The sequence below is a fragment of the Pantherophis guttatus genome, chromosome 4 (assembly GCF_059756535.1).
Source record: "Pantherophis guttatus breed Tessera chromosome 4, ASM5975653v1, whole genome shotgun sequence".
Taxonomy (NCBI): domain Eukaryota; kingdom Metazoa; phylum Chordata; class Lepidosauria; order Squamata; family Colubridae; genus Pantherophis; species Pantherophis guttatus.
Window position 1 is genome coordinate 12,712,024 of NC_142066.1, and position 25,565 is coordinate 12,737,588.

The following is a 25,565-nucleotide window of genomic DNA, read 5'->3' on the forward strand; positions in this document are numbered from 1 at the left end:
GGTGGTGAAGAACCGGAGGGCCTTGTTCCAGTGGGATTGCATCGTGGCCCGGAACTGGTTTACCATCTCAGCCCGCTGAGCCTCCAGGCGCCAGTACCTCGCCTTGCACTCCTGCAGGTCTTCGCAAGTAAAGCCTATGCTCATAGTCCTCAGTGAGGTGCTTCTGCTGAGCCTCCTTCTCGGTCAGATCTAATTTGAACTGAGTCAGCTGTTTTGCCAGCTGAGTCAGCTGTTTCTCGTGGTGGCTGCTTACCTCCAACTACTGCTTTCTGTTGGGGACCTAAAGAGCCCGGGTGGGAAGGCGAGGAGTGGCTGGGAGGGGAGGGGCAAGTAGAGGCTGGCGAGACACCCTTTGACGTGAGTGACATCAAGTTGGCCACACCCACCCAGTCACATGACCACCTAGCCACACCCACCCAGCTGGTCATTAGGCAGATCATATTAGTGGTCCGCAGGATTTAAAATTATGAATTTAATGGTCCCTAAGGTCCGAAAGGCTGGTGACCCCTGAATTAGATGACTTCCATGGGATGTAAACCATAAGTTGAAACTTACTCATTCAGGTCATACTTAGGCCTATCCCTTCCCAGAAAAAAAAAGTTTTCTAAACTAAGCAAATGTTCCTTAATATTAATATTATTATTTTTTTTAATTTTTATTATTAAAAAAAAAATAAAGAGCCAGTTTGGTCTAGTGATTAACACACCGGGATGAAACCAGGAGACTAGGAGTTCTAGTTTCACTTTAGGGTTAGGAAAGCTGGCTAGGTGACTTTGGATCAATCACCAGGCGATCACGAATTCTAGTCCCACTTTAAGTGTGAGAGCTGACTGGATGACTTTGGATCAATCACCAGGAGACGGTGAGTTCTAGTCCCTCCTTAAGTATGAAAGCCGACCGGGTGACTTTGGATCAATCACCAGGAGACAGTGAGTTCTAATCCTTCCTTAACCATGAAAGCCAGCTGGTGATTGAGGACCAGTTACTCTCTCTAACACAACCCACTTCATAGTGTTGTTGTTGTGGGGAAAATAGGAGTGTTGTGACTCCAGCTCCTGAACTTGTCCTCACGGAGGAAGATGACTCTGAAAGTGATGGGGAGGAACTGACAAGGCCTCCCTCTCCAGGACCCTCCTTTTTGGCAACGCCTCAGGTTCCAGCTGAAGGCCAGGAGGAAGGCATATTGGAGCACCCACTAATAGAGAGTGATGAAGATCAATCTTGGATTGATCCCAGGCAGTGTCGGAGGGAGAGGCGTGCACAGCAAAGGAAGAGGTGGGGAAGGGCCAGAGATTGCTGAGTCTCCGAGCCATGCCCCACAGGGTGGGGTTGCTCTGCAGGCTCTGTGACGGACAAAAACTGCATATCGTGAGCTTCGGATGGGATATTTTTCGGAATTAAGGCTTGGACTTTGTGAACGACTTCTGACTACTCTTTGAACTCTTGGTTGCCCCAGCAACGGACTACAGATACGCTGACTCCTGTTTCTAGAGGTGATAAGAAACTTGGCAGGCATTCGGAAAGTAGCTGCCAGAATTTGCATCTGCCAAAGGGATTCAGGTCGGCTTGTAGAAATAAATTACTGTAGACGTCTTTTGCTCGTGTGTCTGCCTATGTGAGGTGGGGGGACAGAACAAGGAGGAAGGACGGACTATTAGGCATCTTGCCACTTTATAAAAATAAAATGCCCATTTTTCATGCAAGCAGCTAGTCCTCACTACTCTTCATACTGCAGCATAAACCTTTCATTTCCCTGAGTAGCCTATTGAGATTATCTATTGCTGTCCCAGCTACTAAATTGAGATTAATAAATCTTAACCCTGGGAGGCCATTTGCAGCTTCGGGGTGTCATGAAACCACAGCCAATATCGCTTTCATTTAATTCATATTTCATTCTTTTCATGTTTTAAACATTTTATTAGATTATAGAATAAAATGCAATACTAGTCGTATTTTATAGCTGGGTGGTGTACCTTGTGAAGCCAGGAGTGGGCTACAAAAATTTTAGCAAGTTCTCTGCCCTGTTGCTGGGTGGGCGTGGCTATGGTGAGCATGGCCTAGTTGGCTTCCTGAACCACAGTGGGGGTGGGGGACGTTTTTGCCCTCCCCAGGCTCCGGAGGCTTTCCTTGAGCTTCCGGGAGGGCGAAAACAGCCTCCTCAGGCTCCAGAGGCCCTCTGAAGGCCGGAAAGAAGTCTGTAGGCCTGTAGGAAACTTCAGGTAGGCCTGTTTTTCACCCTCCCTGAGCCTCCGTGCACGCCCTGCACTTACCTGCATCCAAAATGGGCCGTGTGGGGATTCCTGGGAGGGGCTGGACAGGGCCAGCCAGGAGTGAGATCTTAGCTAGAGGTTCTCTTGAACCCCTGCGAACCCCCAGCAGCCCACCCCTGTGTGAACCAAGACATTGTGTTCATCCTCAACATTTTCCTTTGATGTCCCATATTCCGTGAAGTTTGTTAACCCAAATTTCAAGGCTCCTGAATCGAATTGATAATGAAAACAGGGACCCCGGAATTTTGAATTTGCCCCCCCCCCCATGCCCCATTTTGGGTCTAGTAGGCTTCCCTGAAGCCTCCTGGGAGCGAAAACGGGCAACGGGGGGCACCCCCCATGCACATTTTGGACCTAGGATGCCTCCCTGCACTTACCTGGGAACCAAACTGGGGTGCGTGGGGACTGCTGGAAAGGGTGGGGCAGGAAGGGGCAGGGCCAGCCAGCAATTTATCTATCGGTTCACCTGAACCAGCCTGAACTGGCTGAATCCCACCAACAGTGAGCCACACTGTTGTGGCCCACCAGACTCGGACAATGAAGAGGTTGGGGAAGAACTTGGGCCAGTTCTAGAGACTGAGGAGGAAAAGGGAGTGTTTCAGTTGTCACAGACAACCGTTTGCATTTCTGGAACATTAGCTCCAGAGGTGGTATTCAGCTGGTTCGGACAAATCGGTAGCTCCGACGAACAATTGTTCCCGCCCAGTGGTGGGATTCAAATAATTTAACAACCGGTTCTCTGCCCTAATGATTTCTTCCAACAACCAGTTCACCAAACTGTTCAGAAAGTTAACAACCGGTTCTCCCGAAGTGGTGCGAACTGGCTGAATCCCACCACTGGTCCCGCCCCCTGCTGCCACTCGATCCTGTCCTTTATTTCCTGCTTTGTAGCTCATCTCAATCGCGTGGCACAGCTGATTCCCCCCTGCACTGTTCTACGTACCATTGCTGACTTGGAAGGTAAACAGCTGAGCTTCTAAATGCTCATTTTTCAGTGCTGCGCGCGAGCACCTTAGGTGCACAGGCACGCATAAAGTGCGCATGCACGCGCAAAGCACACAATCACCGAACTAGTTGTTAAACCAGCAGCATCCCACCACTGGTTTGCTCCTTGTGTGTTTTGTGCGACAAAGACTGCCTTGCCAGAACTGAGATTTGTCTATTTCTCTGTTTGAACTGACTTAATTTGCAGCCTCCCGGCTGGGAGCCCAAACCTTGCATTTATCATAACAAGCTGATAAGGACTATTGTTTCAGTTAACTCCTTGCAGGACTGTTGCTTGGAGTTTCTGTTGGTGAATGCAGTAAATTCCCAGTGTGTAAGTAAAGAGGAGTTTTTCTTTGCAGGGAGTCTGTTTCTCAGCCGTTTTAATTTTTATTCCAGCTTTTTACCAAAAGTTCAAGACGGTATACCTAGCGTTCCTTCCTCATTTTGCTCCACAACAACTCTGTGAGGTAGGCAGGACGAAGAATGCTTGGGCTGAAATCATCTCCTGAGCTTCGGAAGCTGAGGGGAAATTTTAACTAGAATCATCCCGATCCAACATCTTAAAACACCTTTGTTGTGCATCATCTCCAAGAATTAAAGATTTGTCGTTTCAGAAGCTGGACACTGGGTGGCAGTCATGAATTAGAAATCTGTAGAAATGCACATGAATTAGAAATGTGTAGAAACATAGAAAATGCAAGTAGAAAAATAGTGACCACCTTTGGTGGAAAGATAACAGCGTTCTGTGTGCCTTTGACGTTTAGTCATGCCGGCCACATGACCACGGAGACGTCTTCGGACAGCGCTGGCTCTTCGGCTTTGAAACAGAGATGAGCACCGCCCCCTAGAGTCGGGAATGACTAGCACATATGTGTGAGGGGAACCTTTACCTAGTTTAATGAAAAGGACTAGGGTGTCAACCCTGAAGTGAACCTGGCTGAGGCCATCTTGGAGGCTTCAGGGTTGCCACAAAGCAGAACAGGGGACAGGGTGGGGGAAAATCCAGGAGCCTGGATAGCTCAGCAGACTAATGCATTGTAATTTAACTCCACTGTCTGCAATTAGTAAGTTCGAATCTTGCCAGGCTCAAGGTTGACTCAGCCTTCCATCCTTTCTAAGGTAGGTAAATTGAGGACCCAGTTTGTGGGGGCAATAAGCTGACTTTGTAAAAGTATACAAAAGTATGAAGGCTATTGCTTAACGCATTGTAAGCCGTCCTGAGTCTCCGGAGAAGGGCAGCATATAAATCAAATTAAAAAAAATAATAATAGCTAAATGGGGTTTTGTAGCCAAAATAATAAAGCTTTCCTGTGGGAACCAAGGACATTCTGACAGGTGGCTGGGCAGAGGAGGAGTGAAGTAACCAAGCAACCGGCCAGCAACTGGATTGGACAATGTGACGGGTGACTTGGGGGAAAAGGGGAAACTTACTTTTTAATTAGGTGAAAGCCGCAGGAACTTTCAGAGTCGGCTTTCACCAGTTGTGCCAATATGATATATCCAATAAATTGTTCTTTTGAGGAATTTGCCTGCCTCAGAGTTCTGCTTTCTATGGGTGCATACGCTGACATTGGGATGATATAATAGCAGTCTTCCAATATTTGAGTGGCTGTCACGAAAAAGACAGCCAAAGCACCAGAAGGCAAGACAAGAAACAACGGATGGAAACTAATCAAGGAGAAAAGCAACCTAGAATGAGGAGAAATTTACTAACAGTGAAAATAATTAACCAGTGGAACATCTTGCCTTCAGAAGTTGTGGGTGCTTCATCACCAGAGGTTTTCAAGAAGAGACTGGACAACTGCTTGTCTGAAATGATATAGGGCTTCCTGCCTGAGCAGGGGGTTGGACTAGAAGACCTCCAAGGTCCCTTCCAACTCTTGTTATTCTGTTCTATTCTGTTGTGAGTCCATTGGTGGGATTCAAATAATTTAACAACTGGTTCTCTGCCCTAATGACTGGCTGGGTAGGTGTGGCCATGGTGGGTGTGGCCAGTGGGGATGACAGACAGGACTTGGCCTCCTGCACCCCACTGGGAGTGAAAACGGGCCACACGGGAGGACATGTTGCCCTCTACCCATCGCACCCTATTTTGGGCCTAGGAGGCCTCCCTGAAGCCTCCTGGGAGCAAAAAGAGCCGAGGTGGCGCAGTGGTTAGAGTGCTGTACTGCAGCTACTTCAGCTGACTGCTAGTTCAACAGATCAGCAGATCAAATCTCACCGGCTCAAGGTTGACTCAGCCTTCCATTCTTCCGAGGTGGGTAAAATGAGGACCCAGATTGTTGGGGGCAATATGCTATTTAGTATACTGTCGATTGTTGTAAGCTGCCCAGAGTCCTCGGAGAGTGGGCGGCATAGAAATACGAAAAATAAATAAATAAATAAATAAATAAATAAATAAATAAATAAAAAAAAAATGGACCGCTAGGGGGACTCCTGGAAGTGGCGGGGAGGGGATGGGCCAGCCAGCAATTTCGCCCAAACTGTCTGAATCCACCCACTGGTTCTCGCTTTCAAATCTGTTCAAACAACATGTTCAGCTCAATCCAGGAGGTTTGATCCTTTTCACTGATGGGAGAAAGATCCAGTCATGGTAAAAGTAACTTGGAATAACCGTGGAAAAATCAGGGAGGGAAATTCAAGGGTGGGCGGGGGAGGAACAAGAAGGAAGAAAATATGGAAATAAAACAGTTCTTTTCTAGAACGAAAGATGGCCAGAAATCGGTAACATAAAGGGAAATGAGAAAAGGTTTTCTTCTTAAAGCTACAGCAGCACCGAAGTTTGAGTTCGATCCCTTCAAACTCTTGTTATTCTGTACATCTTAAAGCTGCTAAAGTGGAGAAACACCAATGGTGGTTCGGACCGGTTTGGACAAATCGGTAGTGACAATTTGCGGGTGGGCCCATAGTGGCGATCTGCGGGTGGGGTGGCACTATGCCCAGGCGCTATGCTGTCCTATTTACCCATAGCCATACATGCAAGCCATACGTGTGAGCAATTTTTCTTTGTGTGCGGCGAGCCGTGGGTAAAATTACATGAAATCCACCTCGGAGAAACACTAAATCCGAAGAATGGGACATCCTACTCGAAGCGGAGAAGGAAGCACACCCAGCTTTACACAGACACAGACTATCCCCCAAGTGTTTTTAAGCAATCATTTTATTGTAATAAACATACAAAATTAGTACAAACAAAGGGTAATTCCATAGATGGCACTGCTGGGAAGTCGGTCAGGTGCAGTTCAGACTGTCCCCTACTCCCGATATTAGAAATTGTGTTAATAGCGCTCCAGAAGCCAATCAATTTGCTTCTTTTGTCCAAATAACCACAGCTCCAAGAACTCCCTGGACTCGAAAACCTTTTTTTTTGCCCCTACCTCCATTAAAACGTCATACAGCAAGGGGACGGGTTTTAACAGACAAATTTAACAGGAGCGCAAAAGAGAAGCGAACCAAGTTAGAAAAGAAGGGTTTCCTTCTCCCTCAACCATAGGGTGACCTTTTTCATCTTGGCCAAGCCTCCATGTTTGGTGTTAAAGAGTCCAACACCCATGCTTCCCAGCCACTAGGGACATCCAGCCCTGTTAGGAAAGACCAGCTAGTTTGAGGAGGTGGGATGGATTTCACGAGAGGTTATGGGCGTCTCGTCTTCTAGGAAGCGTCCAGGGACCACAGCAGCTGACCAGCTTCTCTGCCCTCCCATTTGTCCCCAGCTCATTTTTACTTATGTTGAACTGCAAGATCCACCGTTTCCTAAAACTGAAGTGTCCCACGTGGATGATTTGGGCCAGAATGTTCATGCTTTGGCGGTGGAATTCAAACACAGCAAATAGAATTAGGACAACAGTTTCAGGTGAAGCCTTCAAGTCAAACTTCTCATCGACCAATTGCCATGTTTTTATCTTTAACATTCCCTGGTGGTTCCTCATTTAAGTGCAATTTAGCCTTGACCCCATTCAACTTCCAAACCAGTGGGGATATTCAGCCGGTTCGGGCGAATCGGTAGCGGTGATCGTGGGTGGGCCCCGCCCATTCGCCCTGGAGCTATGCTGTCCCATTTAGGCATGTTTTTGAGGCCGGGCACATGCGCGGAAGGCGCTCGCTCGAGCAAAGAGCATGTGTGGAAGGCCGGGCGCATGGTGTACCCATGTGGCGAACCGGTGGTAAAAATAAATGAAACCTATGTCTGTTCCAAACCCAGAAGAGATCAGCCAGATGTTCCTCACGTTAAGATACTTTTAGAATCACAAATGCGCAAATAAGGTTGAGGGTCAATTGCAGGGCCTAAGTATGGGGCTAACTCTCAAATACCTTCTATTTGGAGCAGGATCCTTAAATAATTTTCCCAGCCAGGTTCTCTCCTGGTTTCGGAAGAGCCTGCAGATCATCTTGAACCCATAGCTGATCCTCTCAAGATGATCCTTTAGTGAGCTGATCCTCACTAAAAGTGAGGATTTTCTTTTATCTCTATCCCCATCTTTCAAACGTGACCAGCCCTTCTGGATTCAATAGGTTTCTGTTCCAGACCCTTGCTCATATTCGCACGACAACACCTGTTTTCCAACGGTATCACACACACCGTCCTGAAAAAGCGTGGATGTGATCCCCACTTCCAAGGAAATAGAACTATGCATCTTGTGGAGAAGAAAAACATCTCATGAACTTAGGGGGTCAAATGGAGCTCAGGTGCTCTCGATTATTTTGGGAACGAGCTGGGCTCAAAATACGTTCTTCACCAAGTACAAAACTTGTCCCGAAGAATTGGAGAAACTCAAGACAAAAATGAGTATTTGGTGGTTCCAACTAAATGCTCAGAGTTCAAAGCCACTTAAATTCTACACAGTTTGCATAATTCCACAGAGAATTTACACGCAGTGCTTGGCTACTTCTTGGATTTAAGTTGGGCCCAAGATTTGGGCTTAAGATTTGGGACTGAGATTTTCAGGTTAGGAAGTATAATGTGGGAAATAGGTATGGCCACATTATGCAGGAGAAAGAGGTCAGGTGTGGACATCATGGTAAAAGGATCTCAGTCTCTCTCTCACCGTCTCTCTGAAATATATCTGGTTTTAGGGCATCTCCTCAAAATTACAGAACATCGTCCTCCATTTCTAGCAATCAGCCAGGGGAGGCTCTGAAGCCCCCAGGTGCTTCTGAGGGCCACCTAAAAAGGTTTTGTGCATTTCTTGAAGCTTCATTGACAGAGACGTCTCAGCCACGTTGAATTAATAGAACCTCTTTTTCAGAAAAAAAAATATAAATTTTAAATTCTGCAACTAACAATTTATCCTCAAAGGCACCAAGTATCCAAGAGAAGGACTCTAGCATCATCTAGCAAGGTAGTCATAGAGATTCAAACTAGCAGAATCCAACCGTAAGTTTGCCTTTAAAATACACAAAGGTAGGGAGCAATCAGGATGCTGGTTGGATGAATTTTCCTGGTAGGATGAAGGAAAATGAGGAGGAGGAGGAGGAGGAGGAGGAGGAGGAGGAGGAGGAGGAGGAGGAGGAGGGGGAACAAAATTGGGAGCGGGGAATGTAGTCGCAGCCAACGACAGGAGGAACCGGCGTTGAAATGTGAGGGTGTGGTGTAACTCAAACCAAGACCAAAACATTAGCAGAAGAAAAAAAATAAATAAATAGAACGGTTAGACTCGGATTAACCCAAAACAGGCGATCTGCAACCTTTAAGTAGAAAGATGATTCGAGGAGATGGGGAGAAAGGGAGGGAGCGCAGGCTGGACGGCAGAGATCCCCGGAGATCCATCTGCATTCAAGATCCACAGGGATTTCCGTTTCGGCTCCCCGCGGGCACGGGAAGTGGCGTGTGCCTTCAGCGTCTCTCCGCAGCTGAGCGATAAGGTGACAGGGTTAAGAGCTAGTTTTTCACTCTGGTTCGGGGGTGGGGGTTCAGTCCACAGAGTCGCAAATTTGTTCCACGGCGGTGTTGAAGGCCCGGGGTTGGTCAGCGTAGACGTGGTGGGAAGCTCCGGGGATGGCCTAGAGAGGAGCAGGACAAAAGAGGAACAGCTAATGATGCTCAGCTGGGGATAGATGTATTTATCGTACATTCCCGTCGCATTTCGACAGAAACGCCAAAGGTGAAAATGTCCCCAAAGTGGTTTTTTCTTTTCTTTTCCAGAAAGCAACTGGACTTTTCTTGTGTTTTTTTTTTTCTCTGAAGATGTTTCGCTGCTCATCCAAGAAGCTTCTTCAGCTCTGACTGGACAGTGGGGATTGGAAGGATTTATATTCCTAGCTAGGAGTATAAATCCTTCCGTTCCCCACCATCCAGTCAGGGCTGACAAAGCTTCTCGGATGAGGAGTGAAACAAGAAAAACAAGAGAAGTCCAGTTGAGAGAGGGAGGGAGAGAGAGGGAGGGAGGGAGAGGGAGAGAGGGAGAGGGAGGGAGGGGACGATGAAAGAGGGAGAGAGGGAGGAAGGGAGAGGGAGGGAGAGAGAAGAAGGGAGGGAGGGGAGAGAGAGGGTGAAAGAGGGAGAGAGGGAAGAAGGGAGAGGGAGGGAGGGAGAGGGAGGGATAGGATAGGATAGGATAGGATAGGATAGGATAATTTTATTTCTATACCACCCCTCTCCCAAAGGACTCGGGGCGGTGTACAGCCAGGTAAAAACACAATACAAATATCACAATTTAAATTTAAAAATTATTAAAAGTATTACATTCAAGGCCAATTAGCTAAAAAACCCCAAAATTTAAGAATTCCGAATTTAAAACTCAATTATGAAGCTAGCCCTGCCTGTCGGAAGAGCAGGGTCTTAAGAGCACAGCGGAAAACTCGGAGGTCAGAGATCTTGCGTATGTCCGGGGGCAGTTCATTCCAAAGGGCAGGTGCCCCCACAGAGAAGCCTCTCCTCCTGGGTGTCGCCAGCTGACATAATTTGGCTGATGGCACCTGAGGAGCCCCTCTCTGTGAGAGCGAACTGGTTGGTGGGAGGCTATCAGTGGCAGAAGGCGGTCTCGTAGGTACCCAGGTCCTGAGCCATGGAGCGCTTTAAAGGTGGTAACCAGCACCTTGAATTGCACCCGGAAGACCACTGGGAGCCAGTGCAACTCGCGCAGGAGGGGTGTCACGTGGGCACAACGAGTTGCACCCATAATTACCTGCGCGGCCGCATTCTGGACCAGTTGGAGCCTCCGAGTGCTCTTCAAGGGGAGCCCCGTGTAGAGAGCATTACAGTAGTCCAGCCGGGAGGTGACAAGGGCGTGAGTGACTGTGCGCAAGGCACAGAGAGAGAGGGAGGAAGAGAGAAGGAGGGAGAGAGAAAGGGAGAGAGGAAGGGAGGGAGAGAGAAAGGGAGGGAGAGAGGGAGAGAGAGAGAGAAAGGAAGGGAGGGAGGGAGAGAGAGAGGAAGGGAGAGAGAAGAAGGGAGGGAGAGAGAAAGGGAGGGAGAGAGGGAGAGAGAGGATGGGAGAGAGAGGGAGGGAGAGATGAAGGGAGAGGGAGGGAGGGGACAATGAAAGAGGGAGAGAGGGAGGAAGGGGGAGGGAGAGAGAGAGGGAGGGAGGGGGAGAGAGAGAGAAAGGGTGAAAGAGGTAGAGAGGGAAGAAGGGAGAGGGAGGGAGAGAGAGGGAGGAAGAGAGAAGGAGGGAGAGAGGAAGGGAGAAAGGGAGAGAGAGAGGAAGGGAGAGAGAGAGGAAGGGAGAGGGGAAGGGAGGGAGAGGGAGGGAGGGAGAGAGAAAGGGAGGGAGAGAGGGAGAGAGAGAGAAAGGAAGGGAGAGAGGGAGAGGAAGGGAGAGAGAGGAAGGGAGGGGGAGAGAGAGGAAGGGAGAGAGAAGAAGGGAGGGAGAGAGAAAGGGAGGGAGAGAGGGAGAGAGAGGAAGGGAGGGAGAGAGGAAGGGAGAGAGAGGGAGGGGGAGGGAGGGAGGGAGGGAGAGAAGGAGAGAGGGAGGGAGCCAATGAATTGTATGCCTGATGTCCATGTTTGTATTCTCTGGGCCAAGGTCTTACTTACCATGTCATTGACGTAGCATCCCGGCCGTAGGTACCTGACCTTCTCCCCAGTGCTGGTATCGATCCAGGAGTTGGCTCCGTAGATGAGGGTGATGGGCAAGTCACGCCGGATCATGTGGATGCGTTGCAACATGGGACGGCGGGCCCATCCTAGGGATTCGGTCATGGCCTTGAACGCTGCCTCTCCACTGATGCGGGGGGAGAAAAAGAAGAGAGGACACACGTCTGTGGAGATTCCCAGTCACCTAAAGGTGTTTTTTTTCTTTTCAAGAGGCAACTGGACTTTCTGGGTTTTTCTTTGAAGGCGTTTCACTTCTCCTCCAAGAAGCCTCTTCAACTCTTCGAAAAAAAGACCTCCAAGGTCCCTTCTAGCCCAATGATTCTATGATAATTAATACTAACTGCCTGACCTCCACTTCGTATCACTGAGAAGTCTGGAATATTTTCCGATTGCATCCCAAACTCCACTAAGTGAAAGTTTGAAGAATGCCACTTTCCTTGCATTTCTTACATATACAGTAATGGGGATTTTGCAGTATCCTTCCCCTGGAGTGGGGTGGAATGGATATTTTGCAGTATCCTTCTCCCAGGAGTGGGGAGGGAATGGGGATTTTGAAGTATCCTTCTCCTGGAGTGGGGTAGAATGGATATTTTGCAGTATCCTTCCCCCAGGAGTGAGGAGGGAGTGGGGATTTTGCAGTATCCTTCCCCCAGGAGTGAGGAGGGAGTGGGGATTTTGCAGTATCCTTCTCCCAGGAGTGGGGAGGGAATGGGGATTTTGAAGTATCCTTCCCCTGGAGTGGGGTAGAATGAATATTTTGCAGTATCCTTCCCCCAGGAGTGAGGAGGGAGTGGAGATTTTGCGGTATCCTTCCCCCTGGAGTGGGGTGGGAATGGAGATTTTGCAGTATCCTTCCCCTGCCACGCCCACTAAGCCACACCATGCTCACCAAGCCACGCTCACAGAACCAGTAGTAAAAAAAATTGGATTTCACCACTGGACCACAGCTAACCAGAAGGCCATACGGATGGACCGGGGGTTCCCTCACCTCGGCGTCTGGGCATTGCAGTGGTAGATGTATTCAGAGATGGTATCGTCGTCAAAAAAATTGGCAAACTTCTGCTTAAAATCTGGACGGAACCGCTGGACTAGCCCAGGACCTAGAGAAAAAAGTTGGATACTCTTAAACACATCTGCCACAAAGAAGTCATTCTTTGGATAAGTTTAGATAACTTTGGAAGAAAAGTACAGCGAAGAGCAGCTAAGATGATCAAAGGCCTGGAGACTTAAAACGCATGAAGAAGGATTTGGGTTTGGCTAGCCTAAAGAAAAGAAGAATTGGGGGCGACATAATAGCAGTATTCCAGTATGAGGAGCTGCCACAAAGAAGAGGAGGTCGAATTATTCCCCAAAGCACCAGAGGGCAGGACAAGAAACAATGGATGGAAACGAACCAAAGAGAGAAGCAACTTGGAATTAAGGAGAAACTTCCTAACAGTGAGGACAATTAACCAGTGGAACAACTTGCCTCCAGAAATCGTGGGCACTCCATCACTGGATATTTTTAAAAAGAGACTAGAAAGTCACTTATCTGAAATAGTATAGGTGTCAGCACTTCAAGCTGCATTTACTCTAGTGCTGAAATAAGAAGGAGAGGCGGAGGCGTCTGGAAAGGGACGTTTGACTTTTCACCTACTTATTTTCCCTGGAGATAATATCCCCTAGGAGATGGGATGGGAGGGGGGAAATTCCTTTGAGCTGGAGCAGTAGATTAGGGGTAGAATGGTTTGGAAGATGGCCAATGAGTGCAGGGGAGTGGGGAACGGAAAGGGAGGGTTTTGGGTCTGGAAGTCAGTGTTGGCTTCGATGGAGTCGGATTTAGAATGTCGTGCTTAATAAATAGGAGTTTTTCTTCAAAGACTTTGTTTGAAATGCAATTTATTTGAGACGACCTCGAAACCTGACAATAGGTCCGTGATGGTGAATCTATGGCACTCATGCCCGAGGTGGCACGCAGAGTCATCTTTCTGGGCATGTGAGCTGTCGGCCAACTCACCTGCAGCTACACATGCGCGCACGCCCCAGCTGGTGTTCGGGCCTCCGGGGCTCATGCGCGCAATTCAGGGTGACCCTGCTGGTCTTTGGGACTCTCCTGCGCATGCATGCGTGTTTGCGCATGCACGAGAGTAATTGCGTGCCAGCTCCGTGGCATTCATGCAGGTGCATTACGTGCGCAAAAACCGTGCACATGCGCACGGGGGAGCCACACAAAACCTGCACGCATGCGCAGATGGTGCAATTGTGCGCATAGCGCACTGGGGGGAAGCCGCATGAAAACCGTGCGGGTTTGCAAATGGTGTGGTGGCGCGTTTGGCGCACACGAAAGCCATGCACATGCACAGATGGTGCGGTTGCACATGCAGCGCACGGAGGAGGAGCCGCACATTAGCGTGGATAGCACAGGCTTGTACGAAGCGCGAGAAGCATGTACCTATTCAGCACTCGACGAGTAAAAGTTTCGCCACCGCTGATATAGGTTTTCCTGCTTGAGCAGGGGGCTGGTCTACAGTAGAAGATATTTCTTTTTTCTATTCTATTATTCTTTTTATTTCTATTATTCTATTCTATTCTATTCCCTTTCTTATTCTATTCTATTCTTCCTATTTCCTATTCCATTCCATTCCATTCCATTCCATTCCATTCCATATTTCTTTTCTTTTCTATTATTCTTTTTATTTCTACTCTATTCTATTTCTATTATTTTATTCCCTTTCTTATTCTATTCTATTCTATTCTATTCTATTCTATTCTATTCTATTCCATTCCATTCCATTCCATTCCATATTTTCTTTTCTATTATTCTTTTTATTTCTATTCTATTCTATTCTATTCTATTCTATTCTATTCTATTCTATTCTATTCTATTCTATTCTATTCTATTCCATTCCATTCCATTCCATATTTTCTTTTCTATTATTCTTTTTATTTCTATTCTATTCTATTCCATTCCATTCCATATTTCTTTTCTTTTCTATTCTATTATTCTTTTTATTTCTATTATTTCTATTATTCTATTCTATTCCCTTTCTTATTCTATTCTATTCTTCCTATTTCCTATTCTATTCCATTCCATTCCATTCCATATTTCTTTTCTTTTCTATTATTCTTTTTATTTCTACTCTATTCTATTTCTATTATTTTATTCCCTTTCTTATTCTATTCTATTCTATTCTATTCTATTCTATTCTATTCTATTCTATTCTATTCCATTCCATTCCATTCCATTCCATATTTTCTTTTCTATTATTCTTTTTATTTCTATTCTATTCTATTCCATTCCATTCCATTCCATTCCATATTTCTTTTCTTTTCTATTCTATTATTCTTTTTATTTCTATTATTTCTATTATTCTATTCTATTCCCTTTCTTATTCTATTCTATTCTTCCTATTTCCTATTCTATTCTATTCCATTCCATTCCATTCCATTCCATATTTCTTTTCTATTATTCTTTTTATTTCTTTTCTATTCTATTCTATTCTATTCTATTCTATTCCATTCCATATTTCTTTTTTTTTCTATTTTATTATTCTTTTTATATCTATTCCATTCCATTCCATTCCATTCCATATTTCTTTTCTTTTCTATTTTATTATTCTATTCTATTCTATTCTATTCTATTCTATTCTATTCTATTCTATTCTATTCTATTCCATTCCATTCCATTCCCTTCCATTCCATATTTCTTTTCTTTTCTATTATTCTTTTTATTTCTATTCCATTCCATTCCATTCCATTCCATATTTCTTTTCTTTTCTATTCTATTATTTTTAATTCTATTCTATTCTATTCTATTCTATTCTATTCTATTCTATTCTATTCTATTCTATTCCATTCCATTCCATTCCATTCCATTCCATTCCATTCCATTCCATTCCATATTTTCTATTCTATTCTATACTGTTCTATTATTTTTTCTGTTCTATTCTATTCCTTCTCTATGCTATGCTATGCTATGCTATTCTATTCCATTCCATTCCGTTCTGTTCTATTCCTTCGCTATGCTATGCTATGCTATGCTATGCTATGCTACAGTATGCTATGCTATGCTATTCTGAAAGACCGCTCCAAACTCTTGCCAAGTTTGATTCAAAATCTTCCGCCCAACTTCACTCACCCCAAGGTCCTGCAACTCGAAGGACGGCCAGAGGGTTGGACCGTCCCAACACAGTAGCTACAGCCTTGATCCAAGTTGGAGCAGTACGGACCTGAGCTGGATCGGATGGTCGTGTGGGGAAGCCCCAAGGATCCACCAGGATTAGATGTTTCACCCTGGGACAAGAGGGGACAAAATACAAATGACACATGCTCCAGTGGAATACGACCAACGTCAATACAGTAAGTAACCAATATAGGAGGAAAAACTGTTACCTCAACCATATTAATATAAAATAGAATAAGAAAGGGAATAGAATGGAATGGAGTGGAATAAAATAGAATAGAATAGAATAGAATAGAATAGAATAGAATAAGAAAGGGAATAGAATAGAATAAGAAAGGGAATAGAATGGAATGGAATGGAATGGAATGGAATAGAATAGAATAGAATAGAATAGAATAGAATAGAATAAGAAAGGGAATGGAATAAAATAGAATAGAATAGGAAAGGGAATAATATAGAATAAGAAAGGGAATAGAATAGAATAAGGGAATGGAATGGAATGGAATGGAATGGAATGGAATGGAATGGAATGGAACAGAATAGAATAAGAAAGGGAATGGAATAAAATAGAATAGAATAGGAAAGGGAATAAAATAGAATAAGAAAAGGAATAGAATAGAATAAGAAAGGGAATAGAATAGAATAGAATAGAATAGAATAGAATAGAATAGAATAGAATAGAATAGAATAGAATAAGAAAGGGAATAGAATGGAATGACGGAGTTGGAAGGGACCTTGGAGGTCTTCTAGTCCAACCCCCTGCTTAAGCAAGAAACCCTACCACCACTTCAGACAAATGGTTATCCAACATCTTCTTAAAAACTATAAATATAGAACTAAGCTCTTCTGTTGCCTGAAATATCACCAGGTGATCATCGTAAGAATGACTTCTTTCACTTTGAAAAACTACCACTGAAACTTGCTGCTGCTTTCATCTTCCCTCCCCGCATTTTTTTTTTCTTTTGTGTTGCTCCTTTTAGAAATTTAAATCAGCAGGCAGAGACTGTCTTGTTAGCATCGAGTCTATGGCAACCCATGAGTCATTCCAGGAGCGATGGAGGCCAAAGAACGGGAGAAAATATTGGAATGAACAAACACCTTTCAATGGCTCCCTCCCTCCCTCTCCCTCTCCCTCTCTCTCTCTCTCTCTCTCTCTCTTTTTATTTTTATGAAATCTTGGTATTTGGGGGACCAAATTTTGTAAATTTGCATGGCTTTCAGATTTAGTTATCTAACAGGAGCAACAAATGTTCTACATTAAGATTGCTTTAAAAAAAGGAAGTTTGGAGAAGGTTTCTGAATTGTTTAAAAGGGACTGTGGCCCTTTTACAACCTGTGGACTTCAACTCCCAGAATTCCTGAGACAGCCAAGCTGGCTCAGGAATTCTGGGAGTTGAAGTCCACAGCTCATAAAGGGGCCATATTTGCCCACCCCTGGCTTAGCATCATCTTCCATTCAGTCCTGATAGGTGAACCACACAAAATGTACAGCTAAATGTCTACGGAGATTCTTAGGTCATCCAAGTTGTGGTTGTCCCAAAGATGCTTTTTTCAAGAGGCAACTGGACTTTTAGAGTTTTCTTTGAAGACGTTTCGCTTCTCATCCAAGTAGCTTCTTCGGCTCCAAGCCTCTTGAGCTGAAGAAGCTTCTTGGATGAGAAGCGAAACATCTTCAAAGAAAAACAAGAAAGAGCAGTTGCCTCTTGAAAAAGCACCTTTGGGACACACTGTTGTGGCCCGCCAGTGGCCAGCAGAGCTGGCGGAAGATTCGGACAGTGAGGAGGTTGGGGAGGAACGTGGGCCAGTCCTGGAGTCTGGGGAAGGCTCGGATGAGGGCTCCGAGTCGGAGGCAGAGAGGGAACCAGGGCCATCTGGTAGTTCTTTGCTGCCTCCGGAGTCTGACATCAGCGAGGCAGAAGAACAGCGTGAACCTGTTCCCAGTGTGCGCATGCGCAGAGCTGCCAGAAGACAGGAACAATTAAGAAAACAGGGTCGACTTGGGAGTAAGGCTTGGAGATGATTGGCCCCTCCCAGAAGACATAAAAGAGAAGCGAACGGGATGTGAGCTTTTGCAGGAAGCAATTAGTTCATCCGGTCGGTAAAAGCTCGTGGGAAAGCTCCGTTTGACTCTGTGCTAAGTTTGGCCTTGCCCTGCGTTTGGCAATTCGTTCTCTGGCATCATTCCAAGGGAGATAAGGTGAGTGTTTGTAAACACTCCCCTGATAGACTGTTTGAGAAGCCTTTCGGACTGGGAATGACAATAATTCACAGTCGTTTCAATTAAAGTGGTTTGCCGGGACTAAGTTTGTGCTGTTTACTTTCTAAGGAAGTCTAAGTCGACTTCGAGACCGTCTTCTGCCACCAGTAGCCTCCCACCGGCCAGTCCGCTCCCACAGAGAGGGTCTCCTCAGGGTGCCATCGGCCAAATTATGTCGGCTGGTGACACCCAGGGGGAGGGCCTTCTCTGTGGGAGCCCCTGCCCTTTGGAATGAACTCCCCCCAGAAATTCGTAAAATCTCTGATCTCCGTGTATTTCGCTGTGCCCTCAAAACCATGTTGTTCCGCCAGGCTGGGCTATCAATATAAAGATTTTAATTGGTTTTAAATGGGATTTTAAATTTGGGGTTTTATAAATGGGGCCTATTATTTAATAATTTTAATTATTTTTAAATATTGTCTGTCTTTGGGTTTTTAATTAGGCTGTACACCGCCCTGAGTCCTTCGGGAGAAGGGCGGTATAGAAATAAAATTAATAAATAAATAAATAATAAATAAATAAATAAGTCAGAACACACACAAAATGTAATTTCCTTCCTTCTTCCTTCCTACGTTCCTCCCTCCCTTCCTTCCTCCTTCCTTCCTTCCTTCCTCCTTCCTTCCTTCCTTCCTCCCTTCCTTCTTCCTCCCTCCCTCCTTCCTTCCTCCTTCCTTACCTTCCTTCCTTCCTCCCTCCCTCCCTCCTTCCCTCCCTCCCTCCCTCCTTTCTTTCTTTCTCTTTCTTTCTTTCTTCTTTCTTTCTTTCTCTCTCTCTTTTCTTTCTTTGAATCAGTCTTAACTCCTGACAATTGCCTCATAAAACCACAAATTTCCTACATGTGACACATCTCATGAAGGAAATACAACTGCCATCAGCCTAAAGTTGACCACAGGGCCACACATTCAAAACTGGGGAGGACCAGAGTCCTGGCAGGCAAGAAATCTAAAGGATGAAATAGACGCCATCAGAAATTGCAAGGATTGTAGCATCCTATTTATTTCATTTATTTGTATCCTGCCTTTATTATTTTTAAATATAATTCAAGTTGGCAAACATATCCAACAGACCTCCCTCCTCCTATTTTCCCACAACAACATCCCTGTGAGGTGGGCTGGGCTGGGCTGAGAGAGACTGACTGGCCCAAAGTCACCCAGCTGGCTTTCACGCCTCAGGCAGGACAAGCATTCACAGTCTCCTGGTGATTTCTCTAAAGTCACCCAGTTGGCTTTCATGGTTAAGGCGGGTCTAGAATAGAGAGTCTCCAGATGATTAGCCCAAAATGATTACCCCTGGAGGCCGTGCGGATCTGGATGGGGAGAAACAAGCTCAGACTCAACCCCTCCAAGACCGAGTGGCTGTGGCTTCCGGCGTCCCGGTATAGTCAGCTGGTACAATCACTGACAATAGGGGATGAGATCTTGCTCCCCACAGAGAGGGCCCGCAACTTGGGTGTCCTCCTGGATTCACGGTTATCTTTAGAAGATCATTTGACGGCCGTGGCCAGGGGTGCCTTTTATCAGGTTCGCCTGATCCGCCAGTTGCGTTCCTTTCTGGATCGGGACGCCTTGTGCACGGTCACTCATGCCCTAGTTACCTCCCGTATGGACTACTGTAATGCTCTCTACATGGGGCTCCTCTTGAAAAGCACCCGGAAGCTCCAACTGGTCCAGAACGTAGCCGCGCGGGTGATTATGGGCGCAACTCGTTACACCCATGTAACACCTCTCCTACGCAAGCTGCACTGGCTCCCGGTGGTCTTCCGGGTGCAATTCAAGGTGTTAGTTATCACCTTTAAAGCGCTCCATGGCTTAGGACCTGGGTACCTACAAGACCGTCTTTTGCCACCAATAGCCTCCCACCGACCAGTTCGTTCTCACAGGGAGGGACTACTCAGGGTACCGTCAGTCAAATTATGTCGACTGGCGACTCTCAGGGGGAGGGCCTTCTCTGTGGGGGCTCCAACCCTTTGGAATGAACTGCCCCCGGAGATACGGAATATCCCTGATCTCCGTGCTTTCCGCCGTGCCCTCAAGACCCTGATGTTCCAACAGGCGGGGCTAAACATACGAACATGTGAATGATTTTTTAAATGTTATCTAATTCTGGGTTTTATTTAATTGACCAAACTAAGTAATAATTTTAATTAGCAATTTTATGATGTTTGTGTGTCTATATTTTTCTTGACTGTACACCGCCTTGAGTCCTACGGGAGAAAGGCGGTATAGAAATATAATAAATAAATAAATAAATAAATAAATAAATAAATAAATAAATAAATAAATAAATAAATAAATAAAATCACTCAGCTAGCTTTCATGCCTAAGGTGGGGCTAGAATTCACTGTTTCCTGGAGATTGGCTCAAAGTCCCTCAGGTAGCTTTCATGCCTAAAGCGGGATTAGAACTCACTGGGGATTGGCCGAAAGTCACTCAACTGGCTTTCATGCCTAAGGCGGGATTAGAATTCACTGCCTCCTGTGGATTGGCTCAAAATCACTCAGTTGGCTTTCATGCCTAAAGCGGGATTAGAATTTACTTTCTCCTGGCGATTAGCTCAAAGTTATTCAGCTGGCTTTCATGCCTAAGGTGGGGCTAGAATTCACTGTTTCCTGGAGATTGGCTCAAAGTCACTCAGGTAGCTTTCATGCCTAAGGCGGGATTAGAACTCACTATGTCCTGGGTATTGGCCGAAAGTCACTCAACTGGCTTTCATACCTAAGGCAGGACTAGAACTCACTGCCTCTTGGAGATTGGCTCAAAGTTATTTCATGGGTGGCAGGATTAGAACTCACCATTCCCTAGGGATTGGCTCAAAGTCACCCAGCTGGCTTTCATGGCTAAGACAGGACTTGAACTCACAGTCCCCTGCTTTCTAAGCGGGTGCCTTGACCCCCTAGACCAAACTGGCTCTTTAAGAAGCAAAAACAGGCCCAGGTTTTGGATCCACTCAACCTGAGAGGCAAAAAAGATCATAGCAAGCAATTTGCACTTCTGCGTAAACACACACACACACACAAACCACACGTCACACTGTGTTCCCCTTGACTGTTCTGACCTAGGCCTCCTGAGTCAGTAAAACACACGAGTAGTCCCCAAAACCTGTTTTATTTTACCAGTTGTGAATTCTGTTCATTCACAGATGAGTCCCAAATAGTTGTGAAGAGTCCTTCGGGATAAGGCTGATAAACACCCACCTTTATCTCATTTGACATGCTGCCAAAGACCTAATTGGCAAAGCCACGCGGAGTCCAGAATCAAACAGACTTTAAACTGCACAGAATTAACAACGTTGCTTCCTGCAAAGGCCCATGTGCCTTTGCTCCTCTTTTAAATCTTATGTGAGGGGCCAATCATCTCCAAGCCTTACTCCTGAGTCGTCCCTTTTATTTTAACTGTTCTTGCCTCCTGGCAGCTCTGAGCATGCACGCGCTGGGCACAGGCTCCCCATTCCTCTGCCTCCCTGAGGTCCGACTCTGGAGGCTCCAGAAGCAGCACGTATCTCTCAGATGGCCCTTTCTCTGCCTCTGACGAAGAGCCCTCATCCGAGCCTTCCCCAGACTCCAGGACTGGCCCATGTTCCTCCCCAGCCTCCTCACTGTCCGACTCTGCTGCCAGCTCCGCAGGCTGCTGGCGGATCACAACATTGACTTAAAAACAGCTCTTGGAGTCCCAGATAGGAAGTCCAAGAGGGAAATGCAGGAGTTGAATTCTACTGGTTCGGACCGGTTCGGGTGAACCGGTAACTCTGACGAGCTGGGAGCGAACCGGTTCGCTTCGACGATCAGGTAGGCCCACCCGCCGGCCCCCGCGCTTTACTGACCTATATCTTCTCAACTGATTCGCGCGGTAGAGCGGATTGCCGCGCCTCAGCTGTGTTACTCTCCAACAGTAACGCGGAAGGTAAGTTTTCATAAAACCGAACCAGTTGTTAAACCGGCAGGATCCCACCATCAGGGAAGTGAATGAACCTATAGGAATGTGACTACCTGGGAACAAGGTAGATGAGCTTACCTCTCTGGGTACTGCAAGCTGTACGAGGCTGCCAGGAACCCGCCCAAGCTGTGGCCCAGCAAGATCATGTTGGGGATGCCCATCTCCTCGCGCCAGGCCTCGATGGAACTCACAAAGGCTTCCTCGGCCCCTTGGGCGTCATGGGGGAACGGCGGCCGAGAGCTGCGCCCAAAGCCCAGGAGGTCAAAGGCATGGAGGGGACGGCGGTGGCTTAGCGAGTCCAGGTTGAGAATCCAGAGCCCGATGCCGCCCCCAAAGCCGTGCACCATCACCAAAGGGGTTCGTCCCTTGCCCCATTGTGGAGATAGCGAGATGGTCCAGATCTTGGCCTGGTTCGGGAGAGGCACGTAGCGGGCCACAAATCGGTTCTGGAGGCCTGAGGGAAACGAAGGAGAAGCAAGGCTTTAATCACATAGGGCCAAACCATCTTGAAATCCAGCAGTTCCAGCTGCTGGGAAGTCCAGAAGAACAGGAGCTATCTGGTGGAGAATAAGATTCAGGGGTAACATCAGGGGTGAAATGCTCCCGGTTCAGACCGGATCGCCCGATCCGGTAGCGATGGAGGCGGGTGGTTCAGAGAACCGGTAGCAAAAATCCCTGTCCCCCCCGCCCATGCCCAGCTGAGCCGCACAATCATCAGAGGCTTTTTTTTTTTACTTTTAAAAGCATTTTTTCTACAACCTCTTCGGCCGAAAAAATGCTTTTAAAAGTAAAAAAAAAAAAGCTTCTAATGATCGAGCGGCTCAGCTGGGATCGTCAAAGGCTTTTAAAAGAAAATAACCCTTTTTTTTCTTTTAAATGCCTCTGATGATCCCAGCTGAGTTGCCCGATCAGGCAACTCAGCTGGGATCGTCAGAGCCTTTTGAAAGCATTTTTTACAACCTCTTTGCCGAAGAGGTTGTAGAAAAAATGGTTTTAAAAGTAAAAAAAAAAAAAAATTGGCCACACCCACCCACTCACATTACCCCCACCCCCACCAAGCCACGCCCACAGAACCAGTAGTAACAAATTTTAGATTTCACCACTGGGTAACATGGATAGCAATGTTCAAATATACAGTCCTTATTTTAGTATTACATTTTATTAATTTTCTATTCATTACAGTTCTTAGTGCTTAACAGATATCGTGTTGTCTGGATATTTAATTTTCTTAACAGTACAAATGCCATTCTTACTCTCCACCCCTTTTCTCCAACCACTGGTAGAATAAATTCCAAGTTTGATAATATTCTGTGTCTTCTTTCCGTTTAATTTGCAATATAAGTCTGTCGAGTACCGTGATGGCGAACCTATGGCACGCGTGTCACAGGTGGTACACGGAGCCCTCATCGCCCCACTCAGCTCCACTGTGTATGGGAGCGTGCCTCCTGCTGGCCAGCTGATTTTCGGGTTTCTGGCACGGGGGCGGGATGCATGCGGGAGACATGTGTGCATGCATGGGGGATCGTGCACAAATGTGTAGGGGAGGGGGGTCGTGCGTGCGCAAGGGCGGAGGGAGTGGTGCACCCACCCTGCCAAAACGGGCCATGTGGGGGTGTTGTGGACCCCCTCTCCGCGGCCTGTTTTTGGTCCCAGGAAGTCTGCCAGGCCCAAAACGGGCTGCGGGGGGTCACGCACACCTGCGTGTGTGTGTGGGGGAACGCGAGGGAGCCACATGTGCATGCACAAGAGGACGGGAGCATGGGGGGAGCGCGCACATGCATGGGGGCGGGGGCGGGGCACACAGGGGGGCATTGCATTATAGGTGTGGGCACACACGGATGAACCCCTCCATGCTCCCCCCACTGTTGGCATGTGATGGCAAAATGGTTAGCCATCACTCGTGTCAGGGGCACCTGTGGTGGCCAAATGCTAAGGCAGGACTTCCCTCAGACCCTTCCTCATCCTCATTATAATCTCTTTCCTTTCCTTTCCTTTCCTTTCCTTTCCTTTCCTTTCCTTTCCTTTCCTTTCCTTTCCTTTCCTTTCCTTTCCTTTCCTTTCCTTTCCTTTCCTTCCTTTTTTCCTTCCCTCTTCCTTCTCCTTTCTTCTTCCTTCCCCTCTTTCCTTATTTTTCCTTCCTTCCTCTCTTCCCATCTTTTTCTTTTTCCTCTTTCCCTTTCTCCTTTCCTGTCCCTTCTTCCATGCTCAAATGCAAAAGGGGAAACGTTTCTCCTTTTGTTTTGTTTTTAGTTTTCGTTTTGCTAGCCCACTGCCAGTGAAAACGGAGCTCGATTGGGTGTTTGCACGCCCCCGCCCCCCCGGGGCCATTTTTGGCTATGACGGCTTCCTGCAACCCTCTACAAGCGAAAATGGAGCTCGGGGGTGTGTGCTCTGTTTTTGCTGGCAGAGGCACCACAGGCCGGTCATTTGCTGTTTACAGGGCGGCCCTGTGGGCCAGATCTAAGCACCCTGCGGGCCTTGAGTTTGACACCCCTGACTTAGACTTATATACTGCTTCATAGTGCTTTACAGCCCTCTCTAACTGGTTTACAGAATCAGCATATGCCCCCCAACAATCTGGGGCCTCATTTTACCAATCTCGGAAGGATGGAAGGCTGAGTCCCTCAGAATTGAACTCCTGGAGGGAAGAGTGAGTTAGTACTGCATTCTAACTACTGCACCACCACAGCTCTTATAAGGTGTTGGGGCCCGCTAGCGGCCAGCGGATCTGGCAGCAGATTCAGACAGTGAGGAGGTTGTGGAGAAACATTTGGCCAGTCCTGGAGTCTGGGGAAGGCTCTGATGAGTGCTCTGCGTCGGAGGCAGAGAGGGAGACAGGGCCGAATGCCAGTTATCATCTGCCTTCAGAATCAGACATCAGTGAGGCACACAAACAGCTGCAGCGTGTTCTCAGTGTGCGCATGCACAGAGTTGCCAGCCGAAGGGAACAGCTAAAGAACAAGGGTCGACTTGGGAGTAAGGCCACAGGTGGACGATGAATGGCCCCTCCCAGAGGGAATAAAAGAGGAACGAAAGGGGAGTGGAGTTTGCGGAAGACAATTAGTTCGCCTCATTGGTTTGTGACTCTCCGAGGCTCCTTGCCAAGTTTTGAAGATATCGGCCTGGCAGCTCTCCAAGCCAGATAAGGTCTGTGACTATAAATTCCTCCCTTGAAAGACTTTGCTGAAGGTGAATGAGAGGAATTTACTGTTTGCTTAATAAAAGGGATTTTGACGGAACCAGGATTCTGCTTCGTGCTTTTTGGGGAAGCCTAGGTCAGAACATAAGGGACCTCCTTGGTGACTCTTGACAAGGAGATGGGACCCACCCACTCAAAATGAGCAGACAAATCGTTCTTACACTGCAGGATCCGAGCTTCCACATTCTTGAGGTGAGACATAGATGTGGGCCGCCAGGCTGGCAGCCAACCACCTAGCCAGCCTTGGGACCTGTAGGAAGGAGACCACGAGGAGAGCATGGTTAGAACTATCTAGCCAAGATGGAAAAAGGACATGAGACAGTCAAATGGTCATTGGTCCAATCAGCAAAAAGAGGACTCTTTTCAACAACCTGCTTCTCACAACATTGTGGTACCCAAAAGTTCAAGTTTCCCCACAGGCTAGGAGGAAAAGAATGAGAATAACTGCAACTAAATGAAGAGACTAAAATAATCTTCCCAACTTGAGGTATCCTTCAAATACTTGCAATTCCAAACTTCATCATTAAATGATTACACACACACACGTGTTACATTTTGGTGATTTACATCAAATTTACTATGTTACCATCAAGGTTAATTTTGGTTGGTTTATTTTATTCGGTTCATTTTCTTTGGGCTATATAATCTTTCTATTGGGCGTATGTTATTGCTCGTCTTCTCTTCCTGTATATTGTTTCTGTATTTTCTCAGATAGATAGATAG

The 25,565-nt window shown here is 46.7% G+C and overlaps 1 protein-coding gene across 1 annotated transcript in view; it reads right to left on the minus strand.

Moving 5' to 3' along the window:
• Window positions 1-6,399: 6,399 nt before the first annotated feature.
• Window positions 6,400-25,565, minus strand: part of ABHD4 (abhydrolase domain containing 4, N-acyl phospholipase B) — a 36,211-nt gene continuing 17,045 nt past the window's right edge. The window contains exons 2-7 of the mRNA XM_087891747.1: window positions 25,004-25,092; window positions 21,722-22,097; window positions 15,410-15,564; window positions 12,281-12,392; window positions 11,233-11,419; window positions 6,400-9,257 (exon numbers count right to left, since the gene is read on the minus strand). Coding sequence (XP_087747873.1) covers window positions 9,168-9,257; window positions 11,233-11,419; window positions 12,281-12,392; window positions 15,410-15,564; window positions 21,722-22,097; window positions 25,004-25,092 — 1,009 coding nt within the window. The 3' untranslated portion in view covers window positions 6,400-9,167. The remainder of the gene's footprint in view (window positions 9,258-11,232; window positions 11,420-12,280; window positions 12,393-15,409; window positions 15,565-21,721; window positions 22,098-25,003; window positions 25,093-25,565) is intronic.